At 42.1% G+C, this 26,209-nt stretch overlaps 2 protein-coding genes across 3 annotated transcripts in view; one reads left to right on the top strand and one right to left on the bottom strand.

Moving 5' to 3' along the window:
* Window positions 1–3,357: 3,357 nt before the first annotated feature.
* LOC125630817 (histone H4-like) lies at window positions 3,358–3,669 on the bottom strand. Its single transcript, XM_048836944.1, has one exon. It carries the CDS (start codon window positions 3,667–3,669, stop codon window positions 3,358–3,360), a length of 312 nt encoding a protein of 103 aa, XP_048692901.1.
* Window positions 3,670–13,245: 9,576 nt separating this feature from the next.
* The window catches only part of CTDSPL (CTD small phosphatase like), a 120,089-nt gene continuing 107,125 nt past the window's right edge, over window positions 13,246–26,209 (top strand). The window contains exon 1 of one of the 2 annotated variants that reach the window (XM_048837468.2): window positions 13,246–13,788. In XM_048837468.2, coding sequence (XP_048693425.1) covers window positions 13,713–13,788 — 76 coding nt within the window. In that variant the 5' untranslated portion in view covers window positions 13,246–13,712. The remainder of the gene's footprint in view (window positions 13,789–26,209) is intronic. The other variant, XM_048837467.2, reaches the window with a different exon arrangement.

Genomic DNA, 26,209 nt, shown 5'->3' with positions numbered 1-26,209 from the left:
TCACCTGCACATCCACCAATGTGATATATGCCATCATGTGCCAGCAATGCCCCTCTGCCATTTACATTGGTCAAACTGGACAGTCTCTACGTAAAAGAATAAATGGACACAAATCAGATGTCAAGAATTATAACATTCATAAACCAGTCGGAGAACACTTCAATCTCTCTGGTCACGCAATCACAGACATGAAGGTCGCTATCTTAAAACAAAAAAACTTCAAATCCAGACTCCAGCGAGAAACTGCTGAATTGGAATTCATTTGCAAATTGGATACTATTAATTTAGGCTTAAATAGAGACTGGGAGTAGCTAAGTCATTATGCAAGGTAGCCTATTTCCCTTTGTTTTTTCCTACTCCCCCCCCCCCCCCGCCCCCAGACGTTCTGGTTAAACTTGGATTTAAACTTGGAGAGTGGTCAGTTTGGATGAGCTATTGCCAGCAGGAGAGTGAGTTTGTGTATGTGTGTGTGTGTCCCGGAAAAAAAAAAAGGGGGGGGGGGGCGAGAAAGCCTGGATTTGTGCTGGACATGGCCCACCTTGATTACCATGCACATTGTAGGGAGAGTGGTCACTTTGGATGAGCTATTACCAGCAGGATAGTGAGTTTGTGTGTGTGTTTTTTGGAGGGGGGTGAGGGGGTGAGAGAACCTGGATTTGTGCAGGAAATGGCCCACCTTGATTATCATGCACATTGTGTAGAGAGTTGTCACTTTGGATGGGCTATTACCAGCAGGAGAGTGAGTTTGTGTGTGGGGGGGTGGAGGGTGAGAAAACCTGGATTTGTGCTGGAAATGGCCCAACTTGATGATCACTTTAGATAAGCTATTACCAGCAGGACAGTGGGGTGGGAGGAGGTATTGTTTTATGATCTCTGTGTGTATATAAAGTCTGCTGCAGTTTCCACGGTATGCATCCGATGAAGTGAGCTGTAGCTCACGAAAGCTCATGCTCAAATAAATTGGTTAGTCTCTAAGGTGCCACAAGTACTCCTTTTCTTTTTGCGAATACAGACTAACACGGCTGTTACTCTGAAACCAATCACATGACAGTTGTGAATATGGGGGTTCCAGGGTGCTACTTTGAGGTACAGGGTGTCGCTGGGGCACAATTGTGCCCGTGCCTTTATTGTTTTTGTTGTGTACAGAGCAAAATAAACAATTGGCAAGGAGGATGGGACTCCTCCTATACACTATATTACCTAATTCATTTAGTTTTCCCTCACAGTCCCAGCCCGTTTAGCAGTGCTTAATTTGTGCTAGGGCTGAGCCCTGGCACCTTTGGGCTTGCTGCGTAGGGTATAAATGTAAAAAAAATTGCTTGAGCTGCAGCACCTAATTGCTTGAGCCCCAGCACCGCTTTCATTACAAATTAAGCACTGCCCTTTAGGGCTTGGCTACACTTGCAAGGTAGAGTGCATTAAAGCAGCCCCAGGTGCCCCAACTCACGACCTGTCCACGCCAGCAAGGCACTTAGAGCGCCTGGACTCTGCCGCTGGAGTGCTCCTGGTAATCCACCCCCACAAGAGGCATAACGCTTGCTGTGCCCCGGCTGAAATGCCCCGGTGTCAGTGTGGACGAGGTGTGGCATTACTGCGCTCTGATTGGCCCCCGGAAACATCCCATAATCCCCTGAAGTCACGTGGCTGCTCTTCTCATTCTTTCGAACTCGGCTGCAGGCATGCGGATATCCCCTTTCAAGGCGCCGTGTCTGACAGCCAGCGTGCTTATCTGCTCTGGGACAAAGCAACCATTACTGCTGCTGTGAGTGTGTGAGAGAGAGACAGGCGGGGGGAGGGGGGTCTGCTGCTGTCTGAAGTTACAAGGCAGCATGCTGACACACTCTATGCCCCCCAAAAGACACTGTCTCTCCCCCCACATACACACAACACACTCCCTGTCACACTCCACGCCCCCCCTGCCCCCCATTTGAAAAGAACGCTGCAGCCACCTGCACACTGGGATAGCTACCACAATGCACTGCTCTTTGTGGTGCTGCAAGAGCTGCTAATGTGGCCACGCCAGTGTGCTTGAATCTGACAGTGTAAACACACGGCAGCGTTTTCCCTGCTGCGGTCTCTGAAGGCTGGTTTAACTCCCAGCCCTCTACATCTGCAAGTGTAGCCAAGCCCTAAGTCATTTTGTTGCTCCACTCAGAACTCCACCTACTCTGTTGCATTTTTCCAGCAATCAGGTGCTGAGGACTGTCTCACCAGAAACCTATAGAAACAGATGCTGCTTTGATAGTGAACCCTTCTGAGTGTGAATGAGTGCCTAGACTGAAATGCAGATGTTGTCAGGCGCCATCCTTAATGAGGTTTCTATAATCACCTCTCTCCCATTCCTGGTCTTCCTCTACTCTCCCTCATCACTTTTTTCTCCCTTCCCCCATCACACTCTTTTTCTCCCTCCAAGCCACAGCATGTAATTCACACCTGCTCAGGGCTGTCTCTCCTTCTGTGGATTCTACGCCTCTCACTCTTCTTCCCACTTCCTCCTCTTCCACCCACCAAGGCTGAGTCCTCTTCCTCTATATTCTGCCCTGTAAGCCCTCCCAACTTGGAAACTTGTGAATTCACAAAAGCATTCATGACACTGTCCTGTTTCACGAACATCCTTGCAAATACAACTTCCCTCACATGAATGCTCCCAAAAAGGCAAAGAAAAGTGGGTTACAAATACCATCAAAGGAAATTCATTTCTTCTAATTCAAATATTTTTGCAGTATTCGTCCATCTCCAGTTAATAGACATAGCACCATCCTTAGCCAATCAAATCACTTCATTTTTCAAAAGCCATCACATAATTAAGCAATAAGGCCTGATAGGCTGCGAATTATGATGTAGTAATGTGTTCTCAGGTTTTGGCTTAACGCCTAGAAAAGCACCTACGTGCTACCTACACAATTTGAAATGAATTGCTATAGACTAATGCACTGGCTAGAATTCTTGCTGCAAATCTTAATGGTTTTGGTTTTATTTTTCTGATACTCAGCATGATTTTCTTCGGAGAACCACTCTTTTTAATTAGATACCATCCACCATTAATAATAGTTCGCTCAAAGAGTAGCACAAAATAATACATTAAAGAGATCTTCAGTGTGGGGTTTTTCTAACTCTCTTTTCAACCTAAAGACCAAAATTATATGAAATTGTATTACCTTGCTTGCGCTGAGTTTTCCTCCATTTCACAAGTCACCTTACTGGTTTCAGCGGAATGGTGGCCTGAGGAAGGTACTATGTAATGTGTGCAGAATCTACCTGAAGTCCTTATTCAGGGCCCAACCAGACCTCTATGATCCCTCTGAATGCAGATCTCCTTCCCACAGATTCCCTAACCTGTTGACTTTAGTGACCCGATTAGCCACCAAAACCATAGAGAGTACAACCCAGGCGCTTCAGAGCATAAACCACATCCATAGCTGTTACAGTCTTTCGCTTGGCATGTTCAGTGTAAGGGACAGCATTGCGGACCACATTCTCCAAGAACACCTTCAGCACTCCACGGGTCTCTTCGTAGATCAACCCCGAAATACGTTTCACCCCGCCGCATCGAGCCAAGCGACGAATAGCTGGCTTGGTAGTACCTTGGATGTTATCCCAAAGCACTTTATGATGGCGCTTGGCACCTCCCTTCCCCAAGCCTTTACCACACTTACCGTGACCAGACATGGTGAAATCACACACACAACCGACCAATTCCCCTATACTATGTAGCAAGGAAGTTTATCCATCTCTACAGTAACATGCTCCTTTCCCTCAGACCTCATACTTTGTGCTGCATCAGGATTCAGCATGTTTAACTTAAAAACAAAACCTTGTAATTAACAAGCCATGTGCCTGTCATCACTCTGCTTACTCTAGCCCTGATCAGGCTTGGAACCTAAAAATGTGCCCGCCCTTAATAATGAGTAGCCCCACTTTTATGGGGCAATTCATTTATGTGCTTTAAGTTAAGTATGTGCTTAAGTAAGCTGTTGAATCCAGGTCTCTGTTTGTATTTCACATCCACTTCCCCACCCTTCATCTGTCTTTTAGATTGTAAGTGGTCCTGGGCAGGGACCGTCATCCTGTATGTTTGGAAAGCACTTTGCACATTTTGGGTGCTCACCATAATCTAAATCAGTGTTTCCCAAAGTTGGGACGCCCCTTGTTCAGGGAAAGCCCCTGGCCGGCTGGGCCAGTTTGTTTACCTGCTGTGTCCGCAGGTTCGGCCGATCTTGGGTCCTGCGGTTCGCCGCTGCAGGCCAATGGGACGTACTGGCTGCCGCTTCCTGCAGCCCCCATCAGCTGAACCTGCGGACGCGGCAGATAAACAAACCGGCCCGGCCCACCAGGGGCTTTCCCTGAACAAGCAGCGGAACAAGTTTGGGAAATACTGATCTAAATCAATAGTGATATCCAAAAACCCCATGTTAAAAGAACATTAAGGTTGTAAAATCAAACACTCAAAAGTTAGGAAAAGCCAGAATTAAATTTGCTTGTGCAAACTTAATTCTGTTACATACATAGATACATAGATACTAAAGTCAGAAGGGACCATTATGATCATCTAGTCTGACCTCCTGCACAATGCAGGCCACAGAATCTCACCCACCCACTCGTGCGAAAATCCTCACCTATGTCAGAGCTATTGAAGTCCTCAAATCATGGTTTAAAGACTTCAAGGAGCAGAGAATCCTCCAGCAAGTGACCCGTGCCCCATGCTACAGAGGAAGGCGAAAAACCTCCAGGGCCTCTTTCAATTTGCCCTGGAGGAAAATTCCTTCCGGACCCCAAATATGGCGATCAGCTAAACCCTGAGCATATGGGCAAGATTCACCAGCCAGATACTACAGAAAATTCTTTCCTGGGTAACTCAGATCCCACTCCATCTAACATCCCATCATAGTGTAGCCATGGTCTTAATATAGAGACTGAGGACTCTGCTACTACTTCCACATAAATGATACTAGCTCTTATCAGGAGCGTCGGAAATGCCCTGTGGGAGGGAGGGGGGCTACAGGCACCTGAACTGTGGCCCCCCGCCCCCTGTGCCATGCCACCCCTTCTCCCCAAGGCTCCGCGCCCGCAATGTCCCTTGTCCCCAAGCCCTCTGCCTCCATAATGCCCCTTCCCCCAAGACCCTGCCCCTGCACTGTCTCTTCTCCCGCTGCCCCACTCCCTCACCACCTCTTCTCCCCCATGACCCTGCCCTCCCACTTGCTCCTGTCCACCATAGGTGCTAAAACTAAGGGTTCTGGGGGTGCGGCCGCACATCATGACTTGAAGTGGAGTCCATTATACACAACACAGGGTATACAGTTTGGTTCAATGGCTCTCAGCACCCCCACTATAAAAATTGTTCCAGCACCACTGTTCTCCACCTCCTTCCCCAGTCGCTCGCCCTTATGGCCGGTAAAAAGTGGGAGGCCATAACCCTCCCACTTTTAAAAGGGGGGGGGGGGACATGGCCCGCCCTGTTCTGGCACCCCTGGCTCTTATCTAGCACTTCTCAGAAATCTTTTGGGGTTTTAGAGTAGCAGCCGTGTTAGTCCGTATTCGCAAAAAGAAAAGGAGTACTTGTGGCACCTTAGAGACTAACCAATTTATTTGAGCAGAAGCTGTAGCTCACAAAAGTTTATGCTCAAATAAATTGGTTGGTCTCTAAGGTGCCACTAGTACTCCTTTTCTTTTTGGGGTTTTGTAGTTGAATTGGTAGATGCTCATACTCTCACATCTGGGGTCCTGATTCAGTCGTTCTGGATGAACCAAATAGGTGTTGATACATTTCCCTATGCGGACTGTAATCACAAGACCACAAACCTGCTTCCAGAGCCAGGAATAGAAACCAAGAATCCTGATGCCCAGCATTCTTCTGCTGTCATGCAAATAGTCTTGCAGCCCATTGGCAATGTGTGTGTTGTGTCTCCCTAATCCACAGAGAGCTAATCCACACAGGGTAGCAGAATGCTTTCACCTACCAGTTACTCCTATTGCTGAATTGGAAAAGGTCTGTACTGAATATTGTAGGTTCACACCCTGCTGATGAACCGTTGTATGTGTAAAAACACAAAACACATAGGTATGAAAGTTACAGTAACAATCCTAGAGTAATTGTTGGAATTATTTTATATTGTTAAATATTGTATTTGGATGTTGTGCTGATATTTATTTTACTTTTGCATTTTTATCATTTGTACTGGGTTTCTGGGAGTGGTTTATGACAGTGGTTGGCTGCATCTGTACAGTATTTTCCATAGATTTTCACAGCATAACCTACAAAATTCCAAGGAAGTTCTGACAGCCTCTAATAGAAAAAATATTTTATTATTTCTAGAGCGTGTATATCTACCCATCCTGGTTCTTATATTGCTCTCCATCACCATAGTTAAAAAAGATATAACATCTCTCTCTCTCTTCCGTCTCTGCAGGGAGGAGTAAATGTTGGGTTGAATTAAGGTTTGTTTGTTTGCGTCCTTTTTTACACTAGAACAAGACTATCCAGCATTATAATTAATAACAAAAATTTGAAGAGGATGTAAACCTCAAGCTTCAGGATTTAAACCAACCTCTAATCACTAGAGACCAAGATGAAGCCTAATCTGGGGACAACAGATTATCTCACATCTGCCTACTGCAGGGTTCTTACATGTTCTTTTGAAGCGTCTGGCACGGGCCACTTTCAAAGACAGGATCCTGGCCTAGGTGGACCTTGGGTGCGATTCACCTTAGCAAGTTCCAAGTTCCTAGATTTAGAAGGTGCTCTAACCTATGTCTTGCATGCAAAAAAGGTGGGGGGTTTTTAACATCCAGGTAGCTGTCTTGGTGTAAAATTGTAGTGGAAACAAGACACTGTAGGTTTTTTTTTGTCAATATAGCTAGTCAAAGACAACACTAAACCTGAGGTTTTCCTTGATTAGCTCCATGGATGTAATAACTAAAGTATCTTGATTCAGTTAGTCTCAATGTGAAAAACATACCTTTTTTGCAGTGAAGACATAATCTTACTGTAGACATGGCTCTGGCAATCACCAGAGTGTTAACCACTGTGGCTTGGTCTTCACTAGGGAGAAAAAAGTCTTTTACTACATTTACTAACCCATGTTACACTCCTACTGAAGACAAGACAGGTGTAATTTTACTTTAGCTGGTTGATGAAATTCCTATATTAATTAACGTGGGTTAGTTCATATGGATTTGCTTAATACTGATGAAAAATATACCTTTTTCCCTAGGGAAGACACAGCCTGTGCTATCTAGACTCGCTCTGAACAGGGTTAGATGTAGATGGTTCAAATGTCAGCGCTAGACACAGTGGACTTCATGGAGAGGGGTGAGGAGTTGCAGCAATGGTGGGAAATAAGGCTAATATAGACAGCCCCTTGGTGCATGTGAGAGAGAAATACTTGGTATGCGAAAACCAGCTAGAAGAAATGAGTACTATATTTAGTTCTGGATGCAGTGAGGTTTGTGGCCATTCTTATTATGGCCTTTTGTAGAAAATTAAGAGGGCAGGCCCTGTTATGAGGAGCTTGAAATCTACAAGAGGGCCATTCTGAGTTACTGCGCACATCTTAATGCACTAAAGTCCTTCAAAAGAGAGATTTGTCTTCTCTCATAAAGCCAGGGTTTGCCGAGCAACGCTGCATATAGAGGTACCAATACTTCATGCTTTTATCACTTGTTTTTGGGGCTCTCCTCTCCTATTTTAATGAGGAGCCTTTGTTCCAAGAGCTATTGCTACTACTGCTTGCCTCCCATCCAGTTGTGCAAGTTTCAACCTGCAGTACAGCGTTGGCATCCCAAAACAAGCATCTTGCAACTGCTAAAAGCTCATTACAGGTTAGGGCAGGAACAGATCATAGAATCATAGAATATCAGGGTTGGAAGGGACCTCAGGAGGCCATCTAGTCCAATCCCCTGCTCAAAGCAGGACCAATCCCCAACTAAATCAGACGAATTGGTGTGATGTGTGCGAGCTGTAATAAATCGGTTTCAGAGTAGCAGCCGTGTTAGTCTGTATTCGCAAAAAGAAAAGGAGGACTTGTGGCACCTTAGAGACTAACCAATTTATTTGAGCATAAGCTTTCGTGAGCGACAGCTCACTTCATCGGATCCGATGAAGTGAGCTGTCGCTCACGAAAGCTTATGCTCAAATAAATTGGTTAGTCTCTAAGGTGCCACAAGTCCTCCTTTCCTTTTTGTAATAAATCGTGCAGTTGCCCAGAAAAGATGGTAGGGCCAGGGCCGGCTCCAAGCACCAGCGAACCAAGTAGGTGCCTGGGGCAGCAAATGTAAAGGGGCAGCAGGAGGTCGGGCTCTGGGGCGGCAATCCGCTCCGTCACAGCGCGTTTCGCGCTCGGTGGCAATTCAGCGGTAGGGATGCGACTCTTCTTTGGTCGCCAGCAGCAATTCGGCAGCTGCACCATCACTCCGCCTCTGTGTTTGGCGGAAAGATTTTTTAGGGGGCACTGCTAACACCTGAGGTGGAGGGGTTTTTTTTGTTTTGTTCTTTTTGCTACTTAAGGCAGCAAAAACGCAGGAGCCGGCCCTGGTAACCACTGCTCTAAGCATTATTCAGCTTTATCACAGTGCTGGTTATGTTGCAATCCTTTGAGTACTTCATCTCGCACCCTCCCAAGCACTGAGGGCATTTTTAATTATCTAAGGCTGGTCTACGCACATACTTTCCCTGAAATAACTAATTAATCCATGCCTTCTGTTATTTTGGTGCTAGTTTGGGTGTGGACACTTGTTTTGAAATAAAAGTGTCTGCACATAGACTTCCAATGCAAGTTTGTGTGTAAACCAGTCCTAAAACAAATCCATTCCTATACATCCAGAGGGTCATTACAATGGAAGCCAGAAGGATATCAGCTATACATTTTGGTTGGAGAAATATTTCTCCCATAGACAAATATAAGGGGAAATAAAGATCTTGTCCATTTAAGATCATGAGCTGAAATTGGGCAAATAAATTAGAGATTCACCTGGATGTGAGGGGGGGGGGGTGCAGGGGTGTTGGTGCTGCAAAGCTCCAGACCAAAAACTAATTTGTTTACTTATTTATCTTTATTTGGTCCCAGTTCTTGAAGTAATTGTATCTGGGGTCAGGAAAAGAACTTTCATGGCATCATGGATCAAGTGCTGAAATCTCTTACTGGATTGAGGTAAAGGGGACAGAAATGGCCCTGGGAGAATACACTCAATTAAATGGAGTACTTGTGGCACCTTAGAGACTAACAAATTTATTTAAGCATAAGGTTTCGTGACCTACAGCTCACTTCATCGGATGCATTGGTAGCTCATGAAAGCTTATGCTCAAATAAATTTTTTAGTCTCTAAGGTGCCACAAGTACTCCTTTCCTTTTTGTGAATACAGACGAACATGAAACTTATCAATTAAATGGGGTTCCCCTGTCATCACAGATCTTTTTGACAGGTTTCAGAGTAACAGCCGTGTTAGTCTGTATTCGCAAAAAGAAAAGGAGTACTTGTGGCACCTTAGAGACTAACCAATTTATTTGAGCATGAGCTTTCGTGAGCTACAGCTCACTTGGCTGCCAGCCTTTGGGATAAGGTATGCAGAGGAGATATGTGAGTAGCAAGCAGAGATAGAGAAAGTACACGCACATTGGCTATTTTTAGGGGTCCATGGGGAGCAGAATGTGACTTTAAGCAGCCCTGGAGTTGCTATTCCTTATACCGGAGGTGGGGCAGGCAGTCCCACAATTTGGGAAGTGTTTAAAATTGCCTTTGATCACTGACCCCACATCCTCCAGTCCCTTTCCCTTTCCTGTGCTGAGTTCAGAGCCATGTAACAGAATTGGGGGCAATACATTGTTTTCCAACTTTGCTCTTAAAATACTCTTACATTTACACAGCACCTTTTATCCTGTGCTCCTGTGCTTTACAATCATTAATTAAGCCTCAAGAAAACCTGGTATGGCAGGTGGGTAGTACTATCTCCATTTTACAGATGGGAAGACTAAGGCACAGAGCTGCTAGGTAATTTGCTCAAAATCACAGATCAAGATCAGCTCTTTTTCCTAACTCCCAATCATGTGGTCTTGTCACTAGATCATGTCCCTTTCAATTCCAAGGGATGTTTTCAAATGGGAAAAAACTTGTTTTGTAGCAAAGTGTTCTATGTTAAAAAGAAAGCATTTACTTTTGCTGCTATCAGCTCAATGAGGGCCCATCGTACTCCCGCTAGGGGAATTTTACACTTGACTTCCGTGAGGGAAGGATTAAGATCTCATGATACTACATTGTAAGGAAAGGAAAATACTGCAGTTTATCTCATTAAAATAAATACTGTGAAATTAATGTAAACTACTGTATTCTTGCAATAAATGGCTTGATAGATTGATTAAATGTCTCAACTTCACTTCAGCTATTAATCAGTTACAGCAGCTGTTTATTGCTTTGTGTACTTCAAAAGAACAGAGATTATCCCTTAATTATCTCATTGCAATTCATTCATTGTTTCCTAAATAGTGCCATTACAATGGCAGATTATAGTAGTGAAAGAGTGTCAGTATAAAGTTACAGAGTCCTTATTTTATGATGCTTCCATGGTGTAAATGTGATGTAGCTGAGATGCAATTGTAATTTCAATGCAACTACTTGAAAACCCCATTCTGATACTTTACAAGAGATTATGTTGAGAAAACATCTTAATGCAAGTCTACTAGGGCCCTGTTCTCACCAAAGCAAAACAGAGTATAATTCTCCTTTGAAATATATGTACATACAAGAAACAGGACATGTTAAATCTGGAGGTATTTGATCACTTCCCACTTTACTGAGTGGATGTGAGTTCCAAACATTCTGTACCTTTGAGCATGTCTATACTACAATCTTAAATCAATCTATGTTAGGTCAATTTACAGCCAACACAGTAATTACTCCAGTGGCTGATGGCCACACTACCCTCGATGGTGTGCGTCCTCACCAGGAGCGCTTCCACGGACTGAAGAGGGGCAGTGGAGAGGGGACAGGGTGACAGCCAGGGCTCCCAGGTCTGCACAGCTCCCTGCCGGGAGCCCAGCTGCCCCCAGGGCTTCTCACCTCCCTGCTCCCAGCCGGAAGCAGTGGGGCAGCCTCCCAGGGCTTCTTTCCTCTAGCGGGGAGATCTGCAATCGGAGTCCAGTCGGCTGCCCTTCTCCCAGTGGGGAGTAGGGAGCTGGGACCCCAGGGCTCCTTGTGTGGAGCGGGGAGCCCAGGCATCAGCCCAAGCCGGGAGCCTGAGTGGCAGCCTGGCTTGTAGCAGAGACCCAACAGCATCCTAGCTGGAGAGCCAGGAGCCAGCTTTTTTGTCAATTTCAGGGCTCTGACAAGACAGCCAACAGCCCAGGTAAGGAATGCAGTGTCTACACAGACACTGCGTCACCACCAACATAAGCCCTATGCCTCTTGTGGAGGTGCAGTTATTATAAGGCGTAGCAGGGCACTTACATTAGCGGGAGCAAGGCTGTAGCGTACAAACTGACATAGTTAGATTGACATAAATTGCCTTATGTCGACCTAACTGTAGTGTAGATCAAGCCTTTGACTACACTGTCTCAGGCCATGTCTATACATACAGTGCTGCAGCTGCACCAATACAGCTGAGCCACTGCATCACATCTGCTGAAGACGGAGGGAAGACACCTCTCCTGTTGGCATAAAGAAACTACTGCCTTTGGGATGCCTCCTCCCCTTTGTAGCACACCCCACTGGCTAGCCCCACTATCAATGTGTATTAGCGCTCCCCAGCCCTTATCGCACAACCCTTCCTACTTCTATGTGTTAGCCCGCCCCCCACCTTGTGGGATGGCCCTCCCCTCCTCCATGTCAGTTCCACCTCCTACAGAACAAGGACTCCCACTTTTGAAGGTTACCCCCCCCTTTGTGTGAGAGGGTTGGTCCCACCCCTATGAAATGGCACAGCCCATTTTTGGAGTTGACCCACTCCCTTGGGGGCTAGCCCCTCCCCCTCAGGTGTTAGCCATGCCCCCTAACAAATGACCCCCCCCACGCTTTTGAAGTTGACTGCTCCCTTGTGGCTAGTTCCTCCTCTTGTGTCTCCTCCCCCCCAGGAATAACCACTCCCACTTTTGAAGTTGACCCTGCCCCTTGTGGGATAGCCCCACCCTCGTGTGTTAGCCCCGCCCCTAAGGAATAGTCACACCTACTTTTGAAGTTGACCCACTCAGTGTGGGACAGCTTCAGGCCCCCAGGTGTGTTACCCTGCCTCCTAAGGAATAACCACGCCCACTTTTAAAGTTGATCCCGCCCATCGCGTGATACCCCCCTTCCTGGCGTGTTAGCCCCGCCCCTAATGACTAACCGCGCCCAGTTGTGGACGTCACGTGCTGCTCAACCACACCTCCTGGGCCAGCCCCGCCCCTAATGAATAACCGCGCCCGGTTCTGGACGTCACGTGCCGCTCAACCACACCTCCTGGACCAGCCCCGCCCCTCGGAGTTGGTCCCGCCCCCTAAGCGGGCGGAGCGGGGCGTTTCCCGCCTGGCGGCGGAGGCCACGCCCCGTTGTTTACCGCTCGCTCGGCCGGCGGGCTGCTGCCACCGCCTCCGTCTCCATGTTGGAGCGTCCCGCTGTTCGCGGCGCGGCGGGGAAGCAGCGGGCGGGGGAGGCGCCTGTGGCCTGGCTGTGAGGGGAGGGGGGCGGGGCGCGCACTGACAGGCTCTGAGCGCGGCGGCGGCGGCGGCGGGGGGGCGGCTGGCAGTGGCGCAGCGCGGAGACCCGGACTGGAGACCGGCCCGGCCCCCGCAACCCCGGTTCTTCCTCCTCCTCCTCCCAGGGCGGCGGTGGCTCCTGCCCCTGGAGCTGGTGTCTCGGCGGAGCCCGCAACGCTGCCGCGGGCGGCGAGCGGGCGGGGGCCTGGGCTGGGGGAGCGCTCCGGGGGCGGGTTCTGGATCCGGGCGTTGTGGGGGGGCATGTAGCGATTGCGTGTCGGGGGGTCTTACAGGCTTCTTCGGGAGGGTGGGCTCGGGGGTGAGGGAGGGGAGAGGGTTTTGGGGGCTGGGTAGGATCAGACCGTTTTGGGGAACTGGGTTGATTTGGGGGTGATACAGGTGAGGAGGAGGGATCCGTTTGTTGTTGGGGGCTGGGTTGATTTGGGGGTGATACAGGTGAGGAGGAGGGATCCGTTTGTTGTTGGGGGCTGGGTTGATTTGGGGGTGATACAGGTGAGGAGGAGGGGGGATCCGTTTGTTGTTGGGGGGCTGGGTTGATTTGGGGGCGATCGAAGCTGCGGGGGAGAGTTATTGAGGGGGTCGATAGGCTCAGATAGTCATTGGGGGCTGGGCTGATTTCGGGGTGATACAGGCTAGGGCGGGTTGGTACATATTTCTGGGTGGTACAGGGTCAGGAAAGAGGTTTCCTAGGCAGCGTGCTTTTTGGGGTGATATATTTTGGACGTTCTAGGGGTGGTGATTCGGCGGGGGAGTGCTACGGGATTTTTGTTCGTGTTTTTGTTTTGGTGGGGTGATAGTTCCCTCCTCCCCCTCCTCCCCCCCGTACTGGGAATTACTAGAGGAGGAGGAGGTGGCACTATAGGAGGGGTCCCCTGTGCGCGCGTTTTTGGGGGGTGGTGTTGTTTTTCTGGCTGGTTTCGTTCCTGAAGGAGTTTTTACAGAGAAATCTGCCTATTGATCCCTAAAAACAAACGCACACAAACCTGCCCCTGGGAGGGAAATAGCCAGGTGAAATCGCACTCTGTTTCCATGGACAACCCGTCCATTATCACCCAGGTGACTAACCCCAAAGAGGAGGAAATACTGTCCTGCACTCAGGATAAAGGTAAGCGTTCCTTTCAGATTATACTAAAGTGATGGGCACTGTAAAGATGCATGCAATAATAATATACACTCCAGACACAGACCTCTGTCTGACTTGTTAGAAAATTTTGAAATCTCATTCTGGGGCAGAGAGACGTTTTAGGGTGAAAGAGGGTTGTGATTCTCCGAACCCTAATTTAAAACAGAAAATTTATCTTCAGATCTTGTTGAAGGATTCTGCCTTGACCTTGCAAAAGAAACAGAGGCTACTTAGCATCTGAAAGTCGGCAGGCAAAACTGATCTGTAAATATACAATCATTAGGCTGCTTACAGCATCATGTAAGGATTATATTGTGCCCTGACCCAAAATAGGGTTGACAAAAGCCTGCCCTCGGGAGCCTCCATTGCTCAAAAGTTAAAACATTGAAAGTTACCCTTACCCTTGTGCCCTTCTGGGATGTTGTAGGGGTGTTGAATTGTGGGTGGCAAGGTGTCTGTTGTGATAAAGAGGTAGGCACTACAGGGTGAATAAAAGACCATCTTTAACAGACAGAGTCCAGGGTCACTGGAATTTTTTTGAGAGCATTACAGATCTTGAAAGTTATTGCGTGCATAAATGTGGAGGGCTTTTTTTGGTAGAATAGGTGAAAACAAGGCAAAAGGGACAGAAATATGCATATATGAAAGTAACATCTGTTAATAGATTAGCACTATTCTTTTTTATTAAATAACTCAGTATTCCCATTTCCCTGTGATCAATATGCATCCTTTTCCGGTGTGCTGCAGCACTCTTCCTTTTTTTGCTAAGTGTGAAGGTTCTTGTAATGGTAAGGAATTCTGACTAGTTAGAGGGCTTGGTCCCTGTTTCATTATAACAGTGTTTTAGAGCAAAACACTCCACACCCAACCACTGATTGTCATCCCATACCAGGAAGGCTATTTGTAAGAAAGTACAGTGATATATAAGAAATTAATCCAGGCCATTAGAGGTGGTTGTTATAAAGGAGCATTTTCTCCTTTGGAATATGAATACTACAATCACTCTTCTCTTATCCAACCAATTGTGAAATGACACATTTAGTATGAGGTCTTGTGTATATAGACTTCTAATATTTCCCACTGGTGGTAGCAGTGATTGGTTTGGGGTGTGCTGCTGTATACAAGGCACTTGTCATTGACGTTTTATACAGGGGGTCTCAGACATCTTTAGAGTAGGGTTAGGTGATACAGTAGTTAAAACATCAGTGACACCCAGAGGCCTGTTTATATTGAAGCTCCCATTATTGCTGTTATTACTGGTGAAGGTGTACTGGTGTTATCAGCAGTGAGAATTTTAGAGTAGACAAAATAGTCAAGGCACATCTGATAGAGTACAGCTTGTAGTAAATATATGCATTTGCAGTAAACATAAATGTCTTCAAAGTCATTATTCTGTGTTGATTATATATTTGTGGTATGTATTTGCATGTTGTATATTCATATTATTACCGATTCTAGTCTAAAAGTAAAAATAATGGAAAATTAGCCAGTGTTCACCTGCATAGTAGTGGGTTTTTTAAACCTTGGAATTTTTACAGCTTTCGAAAAATAAAACCCAGAATTAACTAACTTGCAATATAGGTTATTGGTCTTTAAAACTTCATTTTTAATGGATTTTTGTTAGGTAAGCATGTAGAGAAGCATTTTAAATAAGTGAATTTTAGACTGAATTTGTTTCAAAATTGGTAACAAAATAATATATGCTCTGAGGTTTTGTCAGGTGTCATTCCTATGCAAATTAAGGTAAAGAGTTATAAATTGCCAGTCTGCTGGGTTTTGTAATGAAAACACTGACCATCCTTAAAATCTAGGTATGGTTAGAGGATTTTCTATTTTTCAGGGTTTGTATGTTGTCTTAAGGTTATTTGCATACCTCACTTTAGTGACTTCAGGTTATGGTAAGGCTTCTTTGTAACTTGCGGATTCCTTAGAGTTCAAGCAAAGCTTTAAGATGGTGTATGCTAAAGCAGAGCCTAAACCTTAACGTGCAGTATACATGTGGCGGTGGGGAACTCGAACTTTTAGTGGGAGGCAACCCGGCTGTATAAATCAGGGCGTCAAGATTAATCTTCAGTAACTTGTTTGTGTTAAATTGACGTGTATACAGTGGTTCTCTAACATGCATGTTTTTAATGTATGCTGATTTATCTCTTTAAGCAATCAGTTTCAGATTTTGTTTTTAGTACATAATGTTTTCTGAAATTGTTCTGTAATTATCAAAGCACTGTTTCTATTGCTTCAGTTTAGTCTGTCCACTTCCTGTATGATTTTAGGATTTGGCGGTGAAAATGTGCTTTAGGATATAACTTGTCGTATAGGGTTTTCAGAAATAATTTTTTAGGTATTTAGTACACAGTATATATGCTCAAACTCTGAAAATGTTTAATATCTATATATTTTACCACCGCAAAGTGCCATGATGTAGGCTAGCAAAATAAAGACCTACTTAATAGGCACTGGAGGCAGTTGTCTTCAAGTAAACATTGTGCTTTAAAAAAGTCAAAATATTTTCTTGTTAGTCCAAAAAAATCCTTAAAAAATTAGATTCTATGGTCACGGAACTTCCCATTAAAGTTTTTAACGATCAGTATTACAGTGGCACAGTTAACAAATATTTAATTCTAATAATTGGATCAAAGCCATGAAAAAAGTTGACATATTTTTATATGAATTATTCAATGACTGACTGCCACATGATGGTGCACTACATTTAGTTCTGCCAGTCAAAATGAAGGCCAGCTACTGAAAGTTGTAACAACTACATTTTTCATGATTTCATTTAATATTTGTCCTGAAATAGTTTCTTTTCTATAAGTTGTTACACTTTCAGCTAATATTGGTATTTGCTGATGTAACAGTAAAACAATCAGTGCTTGGAAATATAAATCTCTTGTGCAAATTTAGAATATTGGATGGCTATTTAAAAATATTTTCAAGCAGAAAGCTAACAAATGCTTTTAATTCTTTGATAGACTTTCAGTAAGCTAAAGTGTTCCCCTTTGCTGAAATCTCTGGAGCTTGTCATTTCTGCCTTTTATAAACACAAAACAGCAACAAAAGCTGTAGCTAGCAATTAAAATGGAAATACTTGTAAGAATGAGAGAGGTAAAATTTCTTGGTGTGGGTGACAGAAAGATGGACAAATTTTATCTTAGTTTTTATTCAAAATTTAGATCTTCATGGTACAGATGAAAGTAGACACATTTATTTTAACTGAATTATTTATATTTATGTACTGATCAGTTACTTCTTGATATACTAGGTAAATGCTTCATGTCTTGAAAAGAGAGCAGTGATGATAGATTTTAGCATTGAATATTGTGTAGGCAGACAAGCTAATTTATATGTATTGTGTAACCAGGCCAAAGAAGTCTTTATTTTTCATGTGAGAATTTCTTTTTAATCTTCATCAGTGCAGAGGTGTTAGGCTGCTTAAATAGTCATAAATTAACTTGTATGTAGCAGTGGCATGAAATTCTAGTCCAGTTAGTAAGTACATTGCTCTCCAGATTCTCTTTGATGTTTGTAAAAAGAAAAGGAGTACGTGTGGCACTTTAGAGACTAACAAATTTATTAGAGCATAAGCTTTTGTGAGCTACAGCCTGATGAAGTGAGCTGTAGCTCACGAAAGCTTATGCTCTAATAAATTTGTTAGTCTCTAAAGTGCCACAAGTACTCCCTTTCTTTTTATGGATACAGACTAACATGGCTGCTACTCTGAAATCTTTGATGTTTGGCTGCTTTTCTCAGTTCAGACACATCTTTCCTAACTTGTTCTAAAATTTGACCATGAGCAAAGCTCCCATTCAGTAATTTGGAATTCCTGCATGTTGTCTTCATGAATGTCTTCTATTGTATGTGTAAAAGCAGTTATTTTGGGGGAAAATTTCAGGCCTGGAACATAAAACCAGTAACCGTATTTTGAATAAAGTATGACCTTTAGTACTTTATGAAAATATAAAAGTCTTGAGGAGCTTCATTTCCCTCCTTTTTTACAAAGAGTGTTCATTGTCATTTGAGGCAATATGTTTGCAGTACCATTGTAGCTGTGTTTGGCCCAGGATATATGAGAGAGACAAGGTAGGTGAGGTAATATATATTTTTTGGGCCAACTTCTGTTGGTGGAAGATACAAGCTTTTGAGCTACACAGAGTGCTTCTTCAGGTCTTTTTTTAATTTGAAGTAATGAGCATTTCAAAAGATCTTCACCTAAAAGCACACATATGGAGTAGAACTGAAGTACAGTGTTCTTGAATTTTAATGTTAACGTGATTTAATCACAACTTAAGTGTCTAATATTTGGAATATTTCATTTCCTCTTTATCATTGTGATTTCAATAGGATTTTTAGTGCTTCATGAACATTTCAGCACACACTAATATTTTAAAATAAAGTATCGATGTAACAATTTTTTTTATATTCACCAAAACACAATAAGTAACATGAAGTAGAAAGTAACATTAAGAAGAAAATGTAGAAGTCACCTCTAGCTCTGCATTGGAATGTGGTTCATTACAGAGGGTAAATTCTAAAACGTTAACTAGTGACGTAATTGTTATATGAAACCAGAGCAACCATACAGTAAGTTTTGCGTTCTAGGTACACTGTAATAACCCATGGTAACCTAAGATTTGGTGTAAAGTTGCAGTTAAAACTCAACAAACTGGGATGTGTGTTTTTGTTTTTTTGTTGGGTTTTTTTGGTGATCTGAATGATAGTTCATACAAATATCTGGTATTCAAACCATATCTGAGGGCTCTTTATTTAATGGTGGTCTCTTTGAATTCAGACTTGTCTTAATGTGGTGATTTAATGTAAGCTTTCAGAAATTAACGTGCCTTAAACAGCAAGTTTGGACTACATTTTGTCAATCTGGCATTCAAAAATGCAGATTGAAACACATTTCTAATGAGTCAGTAAAACACAGTGTGATCTGTCATGCACTATATTTTAGCCTTCTGAATTTAATCTGTGCTGAGATTCACACTAATAAACATCATAAATGATTCCAAGTAATTTGTGTGTACATGGAAATTGCTCATCACGTCAGTGCTAACACTAATCTGAACTATAAAAATAGTATATGAAATATGAAGCCCTAAATTCTCATTGAGGAGTGTGTGATTTGTTTGGTTTATGGATGGGGCGAAAGTTCACTGGAAAAAATCACTTGAGTCTGCTCAGTAGGTATCTTTTTAAGTGAAACCTGATGAAGCTGTTCCCATTTAATGACATTATTGTATACTTTCTCCTTACCTGGCAAAAGCTGACCAGAAGGCTCAGTCAAGTGGGAAAAAGAAAGCCCTTTTTGCTGCTTTGTCCCTGCAAATTTAAAAGACTGGATGGCTATTTACAAATATTTTTAAGCAGAAAGCTAGCAAATGCTTTTAACTCTTTGATAGACTTTCAGTAAGCTAAAGTGTTCCCCTTTGCTGAAATCTCTGGAGCTTGTCATTTCTGCCTTTTAGAAAGGCAAAACAGCAACAAAAGCTGTTTGCCATGTTAATTGTGTAGGTTTCAGTTTCTTATACATTTCTTGATGACATAAGATTTTTATCTGTGCAGTTTTAATATTGCATGGCAATAGTTTTTGCAGGTACTAAAATCTGTTTGTTACAGGACAAACCAAAATATTTTCAGATCAGAATGACTGCTAAATAAACTGTGGCTTTCAGTACTAGTTAGTATTGAGTAATGTAATATTAATGTTTACAGTGAAATTTCCAGCTTCACTCAGATGGGGAGGAAAAACCACATTAGTGATGTCAGGACTAGTCTATGTTCTTAGGCCTTATTCAAAATTTTATCAAAGTAGCTTTTACATGAATGCAATAGTGTCTAGTATTTTACCACAGTTCATACTACTGCAGTGTTGTTTTTTTTAGGGTTCTTGAGCGTAATAGATTGACAGCACTGGAAACTGATGTCTTTTATCGACAGAACAGATGCAGTAAAATGCATCTTTAAGTATACCACATGATAAAATGCTTTACACAGCGGGTGAATCAAAAGTCAGATAATTATTTTAAAACAAGACCGTTTCCTCAGTTTTTAAAAAACAAACAAGCCTGAAGAGCCACCGCCTCTTTCCTAACAATTACAAAGTCTTTATAAGTAGATTTGAAGGCCAGAAATAGTCATCTAGTCTACCTTCTGCATAACACAGGGATGACCCACCCTCAGGTGAAAAATGTCCAATGTGCCAAAATTTACTGAATGTATAATTTTTTAAAGGGTAAACTGAAACTTCTGGAAGAGGTATGTAGGAGATGAAGTAGCAGCTAATGTGGCGTACAAAAGATACATTATGTATATTCCATATTCTTTCATCTTAGAGGTCTTGTCCAGCCACTGACCAGACCATTTTTTTATGCCTGTGAGATCTGACATAGTTCCAGCTCATGGCAGTATTGGTGATGCTGATTGCTTGAGTTCCCAAGGCTTCAGTGAGCATTAGGAGCAGGAATGAAACTCTGTATCATACATAACACTACAGAGCCCTACAGAGGCATACCTGGAAAAACAATATAGATACAGATATATTAAAAAATGTTCAAAACAAAACTTTAGTAATATGCAGCTGTAAGCCAGAAAGTTGAGCCCACATAGTTGCATGGTAAAACTGAATATGTTTTGGATCACTTTCATGGTGGTCCAGTAGCTTATTAATAGCACCTGTGAAACTGGTTGGTCTTGTCAGTTTCATTCTTCTGCTGCTCCTTCAGAGGCTCTTCCACTTACTGGGCAGAGTGACTCAACAGTGGAGGATTGTCTCCCTTTCTCCCCCGTGTTCCTTCAGAGTTCCCAGAAGCAGCGCAATGAAACTTGATAGCAATCTTTCAGTTTTATGACTGCTGTTCCTAGCTATTAATCAGCAGCAAAACTGTAAATAGTGTTTTTGTTATGATGGTGCTAGGCAAAGCCATGAACTCCACCCTGACTTTCAACAACCAGAAGAGGGGAGCTGTGCAACAGTGGGAAGGAAGGAGAGAGTTTTGTCAAGGGCATAGGAGTAAATCCGTAATCTTACTGAAAGTGCCATAGTGTGCTGAGAAGATGGATCTCAGTTTAAGATCTCATAGTTGTTAGTGGCATGACTCTGCCACATCATTTGTCATAGTAAAAGAACCAGGATAGACAAATATGACTTCTGTTAAAGTAAATTGTGAAGAATTTTCACATGCATGAGTCCATGGAATGCAATAAGTGCACATAGGGTTTGTGGACACGCAGAGCAGACTTGTCTTTGCATATCGGAGTATATGCACACTTACAATGGGTATGCAGAAATGCACATGCACGAGTATTTGGGATCCTGTTTTTCTAACCTGTTGGAATAGTAAATGTAGTGGATAAAGGAATAGTGAAGGACATAGTTTCAGTTTTTGAAAAACACTTTTTGAGGATGAATGATAAGGACCATCATTAAAACAGTCCACGAGATAGAAAATGGTTATGGCCAATTTTTCTAGTGGAGAGAAGTTAATAGTATGGTGTCCCAAGTATTAGTACTGTGTCCAGTGATGGTCAGAATGGGCTTGGCCCTGGAAGGTACTGAGCATTTTAATTCCTGATCCTGCAGGATGCTTTGCTGAATCATGCCAACCACTTGGAGGGATGGGTGAATGGTGAGGTAGCAAAACTTGTTAAGAGCACAGCTACCTAAATTAAAGGGAAAGGAGGTATGAGAGACATTTCATGGAAACAGCCAACAAAACTGAGGAATTGGTAGAGGGTATGTAACAATGGTAGATAATTCAATGTACATAATTGTACTGTATTGCATATTGGAAGGAACAGTTAAACTCACTCATTACACACCAGTGGTTTCTCGATTAGTGAGGCATCTTTGTGGACTGCTCAGTGAAGATATCTTCATAAGGTATAGCAGCAATCCAAAAAGCAGATAATACGTTGGATTAAATTAGGAAGTGAATAATGCAGAAAATAAGGTAATACTATCGTAAAATCCAATGATGAGTCCACTTCTCAAACAATGTGGGAAGTTTTGGTCCTTTCATCTTAAGAAAGACAAGACGTAATGGAAACAGAAGAGGTTTTAAAAACAACAAAATGATTAAAAGCCTAGAAAGAATTCTATTTGAGATTAAAAACTACGAAAGAAAAGGAGAAAAATAAGATGAGATATAGACGCACAAAATAACAATTGGTATAGAAGAGGCCAAGAAAGGCCTCTTGTTAGTTTTTCTCATAATACAACAAGACATTTAGAATTAAAAGGCAACATGTTTGGAATAGGTAAAAGGAAGTATAGTTTTATGCAGCATACAATTAACCTGTGTAAATCAGTGCCAGAGGATAACATTGCAAAAAATCGATAGGTATTGTTAAAAAGAATTGATGTTTATGCATATCTGCAGTTACACTAACTAGGATGAAATGACCAGGTTATATTAATCATATTTCAAGGAATAAATCAATGATCATCTGGAGTCAGGCAAAATATCTCCCTTTGGTAAAGTGCACAGTTGGGTGCATTATATCTTCTCCTGAAGCCTCTGCAGTGGCCTGCAGTTTTATCAGAAAAATTGTTGGTTGGATCCATTGTAATATTGGTGTTCCTAGAAGTTATAGGCCTCTGCTGAAACTGCTAGCCAGGTATGCTGTTTGTGCGGATTGTTTTTGTGACGTGGACACTGGTTTTCTGAGAACTGAACCCCAGGCTATTTGATGGAAGCTATTAATAGTCAGTAGCTGAAAATGACTGTTCATTTTTGACATGGGGTAAGGAATGAAAACTTTCATTTCCAGTTACCAATCTCCTATGCCATTCATTTCACTCATGCTAGTTAAACTTGTTAACCTATGTTGTAAAGCCCAAGAAGGGGCTTTATAACATTTTACACAGAATCATTTTTTAGTTAGGATGTAAACAGCTTCCCAACATAGGGCTGAATGTTTTTAGTTTCCATTTAAACTCAGATTTAACCTGAGTGCCAGGTTGTGGGAATCCTGCATTTTCTCAGCACTTCCCAATTTCCTCCATTTTTTGAAGGTACTCTAATTTTGCATTGAATTTCAGAATGGCTGGGGAGCCTGTATAGAGGGATTTCATAAAGAGGGTGGGGGAGAGAGAGAAACATAGGAAGAGAATGACTTGCTTAATTGCAGGATGGAGATTATACTTGTGTGTTTTTGTTTCCAGTTAATGGTGGTAACTAAATTGATAGTTAAATGCAACCCTGAAATTCTAAAGCCTTGTCTTTGACTGTGAAAGTGCGACAAAAATTTGAACACCTAAGTTGGCCTGTATTTAAGACAGCTTCTTTTAAAAGGACAGTAATAATTTAAGATTTCCTACTGTTAAAAATAATTCATCAGATTACTAAAAGTGAAAGATTATAGAAAATGTTGTTTTTCTGTATTTTTTCAGGTTTTTTTGTGTGCATTAGACTCACTTAGGTCTGGTATACATTTAAAAATTTTGCTGGCATAGCTGTGTTGGTTAAGAGTATGAAAAAATCACACCTGTAACCAACATAGCTATGCCAGCAAAAGCCCCAATTGTATATGCAATTAAGGACTTTGTTGTAAGGGGAACTTGCATAACTTACACCAGCAAAGAACTCTTTTGCTGGTATAAGCTGTGTTCCCATTAGAAGGGTGTACCAGTATAGTATTACCAGCAAACCCTTCATAGTGTAGACAAGGCTTTAGTGTCTAGTGGTTTTCATGATTTCCCTTGAATCACTATTCAGTTTTCCTCTTTTGCTTGTGTGTGTCTTTCATATGGCAACAGGATAGAGAATAAGCATTAAAACAAAATAGGAAATTGTGATTGTAAAACTGTAAAAATCAACAGGACAGGAGTAATTGTACCTAAAAAAAACCACTTCTAACTCCCTTTAAAAAGAAAAAAAAAGCTTGACTGTGTCACTTTGAGCATAATCCTGGTGGGTATGTGGTCAGATGCACTTGCCTATTGGGAGCTTCACCTCCTAAAGAAGAGTCACATTTAGCAGTAAAGTACTATCCACAGTATATTGAAACTGTATGATCAGAAAAGGAAAATTCAGTAGTTAAAAAATAAAAACCTACCCACTGCCACCCTCGATAATACATAGTACTTTTTTTCACTAGTCCCCAAGAACCTAATGCCATTGAAACCAGTGGCAAGAGATTGTGGTTAATAACTCCAAGATACAAGCAAACAGGATGAGAAGAGACTAACAGGAAGCTCTCCTTTAGCATTTCCATTCCAAGTGTTCTTCCTGAAAATGTATGTTAAATTTCGAAAAAAAATATAAAATCAAACAGTATCATTTTAAGGTAGTGATATGTACGGTACTAGAAGTGCAGGAAGTGCAACACTAAAATGACCTGACCATTCATTGGTTTGTTTCTTAGTTTGATGTGAGTTTGGATACTTTTAGTCATGTCCTTGAATTTTTGTCATGTGTTTAACAGTACTTCCAAAAATTTTGCTAGTTCGCTAAACTCTATTTTTTACTTTACTTATTCAGCTAGCACTTAAACTGTGTAGTTAAACAGATTACAGGTTCAGGGGGATCATGTAAAGAAATTACAACATAATGAGATCTGTTTTTTTTTTTTTTTTTAAATAAGTACACTTTTTTTAACAGGGCAACATTAACAAGAAGACAGGCTGTAAAAAGGAAATTAACTAACAAATCTCCAAGAAGTATTGGAAGGAAAAAATTCTAAATAGATTGCCACTCTGGGAGAAGGTACTAATGGAAAAGTTTGGATATATAGTTTTGCATTCTAGTCCCACAAAAGAAAAAAAATAAACACACAAATTTAATAACAGAATGATAAAGGAGGATGCCATAGTATAGGGAACCATGTTCATATAATCTGATAATGTCCCAGATTAAGAGGTCAGGTCTGATGTATGTTTCATTTTGGAAATTTCTTGACTTGATTCAGTAGCCTTACAATGACAGAAAATATGGGTCAAAATGTAATTATGCTGCGTCATGGCCAAATACATTAAGACAAAAACTTCGTAATAGATAACCTTAGACAGATAAATACATGAGACCACCTGAAATGTAACAGTAAAATTCTTTTTTTTAATTTGGTCTCTTCATTTTTGCAAAATGTTTGACAAGTGCTTTACATCTTCTAAGTATTTTACAAACAAGATATGTAAAACATGTTAATTATCCAGGTATCAGTAGTATTAAACACCTACTGATTACTAGAAGACTCCTTTTTTCCTTTTCTCTCTCTTCAGGGTTGTAATAAAATAAAATATTTTTGGCATCATCTTGCCCCTAAAGTGAAATGGGAATCGAATCATATACCATCGATGGTTGTAGTCTGTTTCTTAGATAAAACTACTTGTAATTAGGTTTTGAGAGCTAAAGTTTCTCTCATTTTGTACAGCAACCTTCACAGAGGCAATCCTGGCAGTTACAGGCCAGTAAGCCTAACTTCAGTACCAGGCAAACTGGTTGACACTGAAGTGTAGAACAGAATTATCAAACACATAGATAAACACAATTTGTTGGGGAAGACTCAACATAGCTTTTGTAAAGGGAAATCATGCCTCACTAAACTATTAGAATTCTTTGAGGGGGGTCCACAAACATGTGGACAAGGATGATCCAGTGGATATAGTGTACTTGGACTTTCAGAAAGCCTTTAACAAGGTCCCTCACCACAGGCTCTTAAGCAAAGTAAGCAGTCATGAGGTAAGAGAGAAGGTTCTCTCATGTGTCAGTAACTGATAGGACAGATAGGCTAGGAATAATTGGTCTGTTTTCGGAATGGAGAGAGGTAAATTGTGGTGTCCTCCAAGGATCTGTATTGGGACCAGTACTGTTCAACATATTCGTAAATTATCTGGAAAAAATGGTAAACAGTGATGTGTTAACATTTGCAGATGATACAAAAGTACTCAAGGTAGTTAAGTCCAAAGATAACTGCGAAGAGTTACAAAGGGAACTCACAAAATTGGGTGTCTTGGCAACAAAATGGCAGGTGAAATTCAGTGTTGATAAATGCAAAGTAATGAACTGTGGAAAACATAATCCCAACTATACTCACAAAATGGTGGTGTCTTAATTAGCTGTTACTAGTCAAGAAAGAGATCTTGGATTTATTGTGGGTAGTTGTCTGAAAACATCTGTTCAGTGTGTAGGGACAGTCAAAAAAGCTAACAATTAGGGAAGGTATAGATAGGGAGACAGAAAATATCATAATGCCACTATATAAATCTATCCTATGCTCACACCCTGAATACTGTGTGCAGTTCTGGTCACCCCATCTCAAAAAAGATATATTAGAATTGGAAAAGGTACAGAGAAGGGCAACAAAAACAACGAAGGGTATGGAACAGCTTCCATATGAGGAGAAATTAAAAAGACTGGGACTTTTCAGCTTGGAAAAGAGATGACTAAAGTGGGGAATATTA

This window comes from Caretta caretta, chromosome 2 (genome assembly GCF_965140235.1).
Source record: "Caretta caretta isolate rCarCar2 chromosome 2, rCarCar1.hap1, whole genome shotgun sequence".
NCBI lineage: Eukaryota > Metazoa > Chordata > Testudines > Cheloniidae > Caretta > Caretta caretta.
This window is presented reverse-complemented; position numbering and strand designations above follow the sequence as displayed.

Coding starts and splice junctions, on each gene's coding strand:
- LOC125630817 (XM_048836944.1), bottom strand. CDS start 3,669: ATGTCTGGTCACGGTAAGTGTGGTAAAGGCTTGGGGAAGGGAGGTGCC.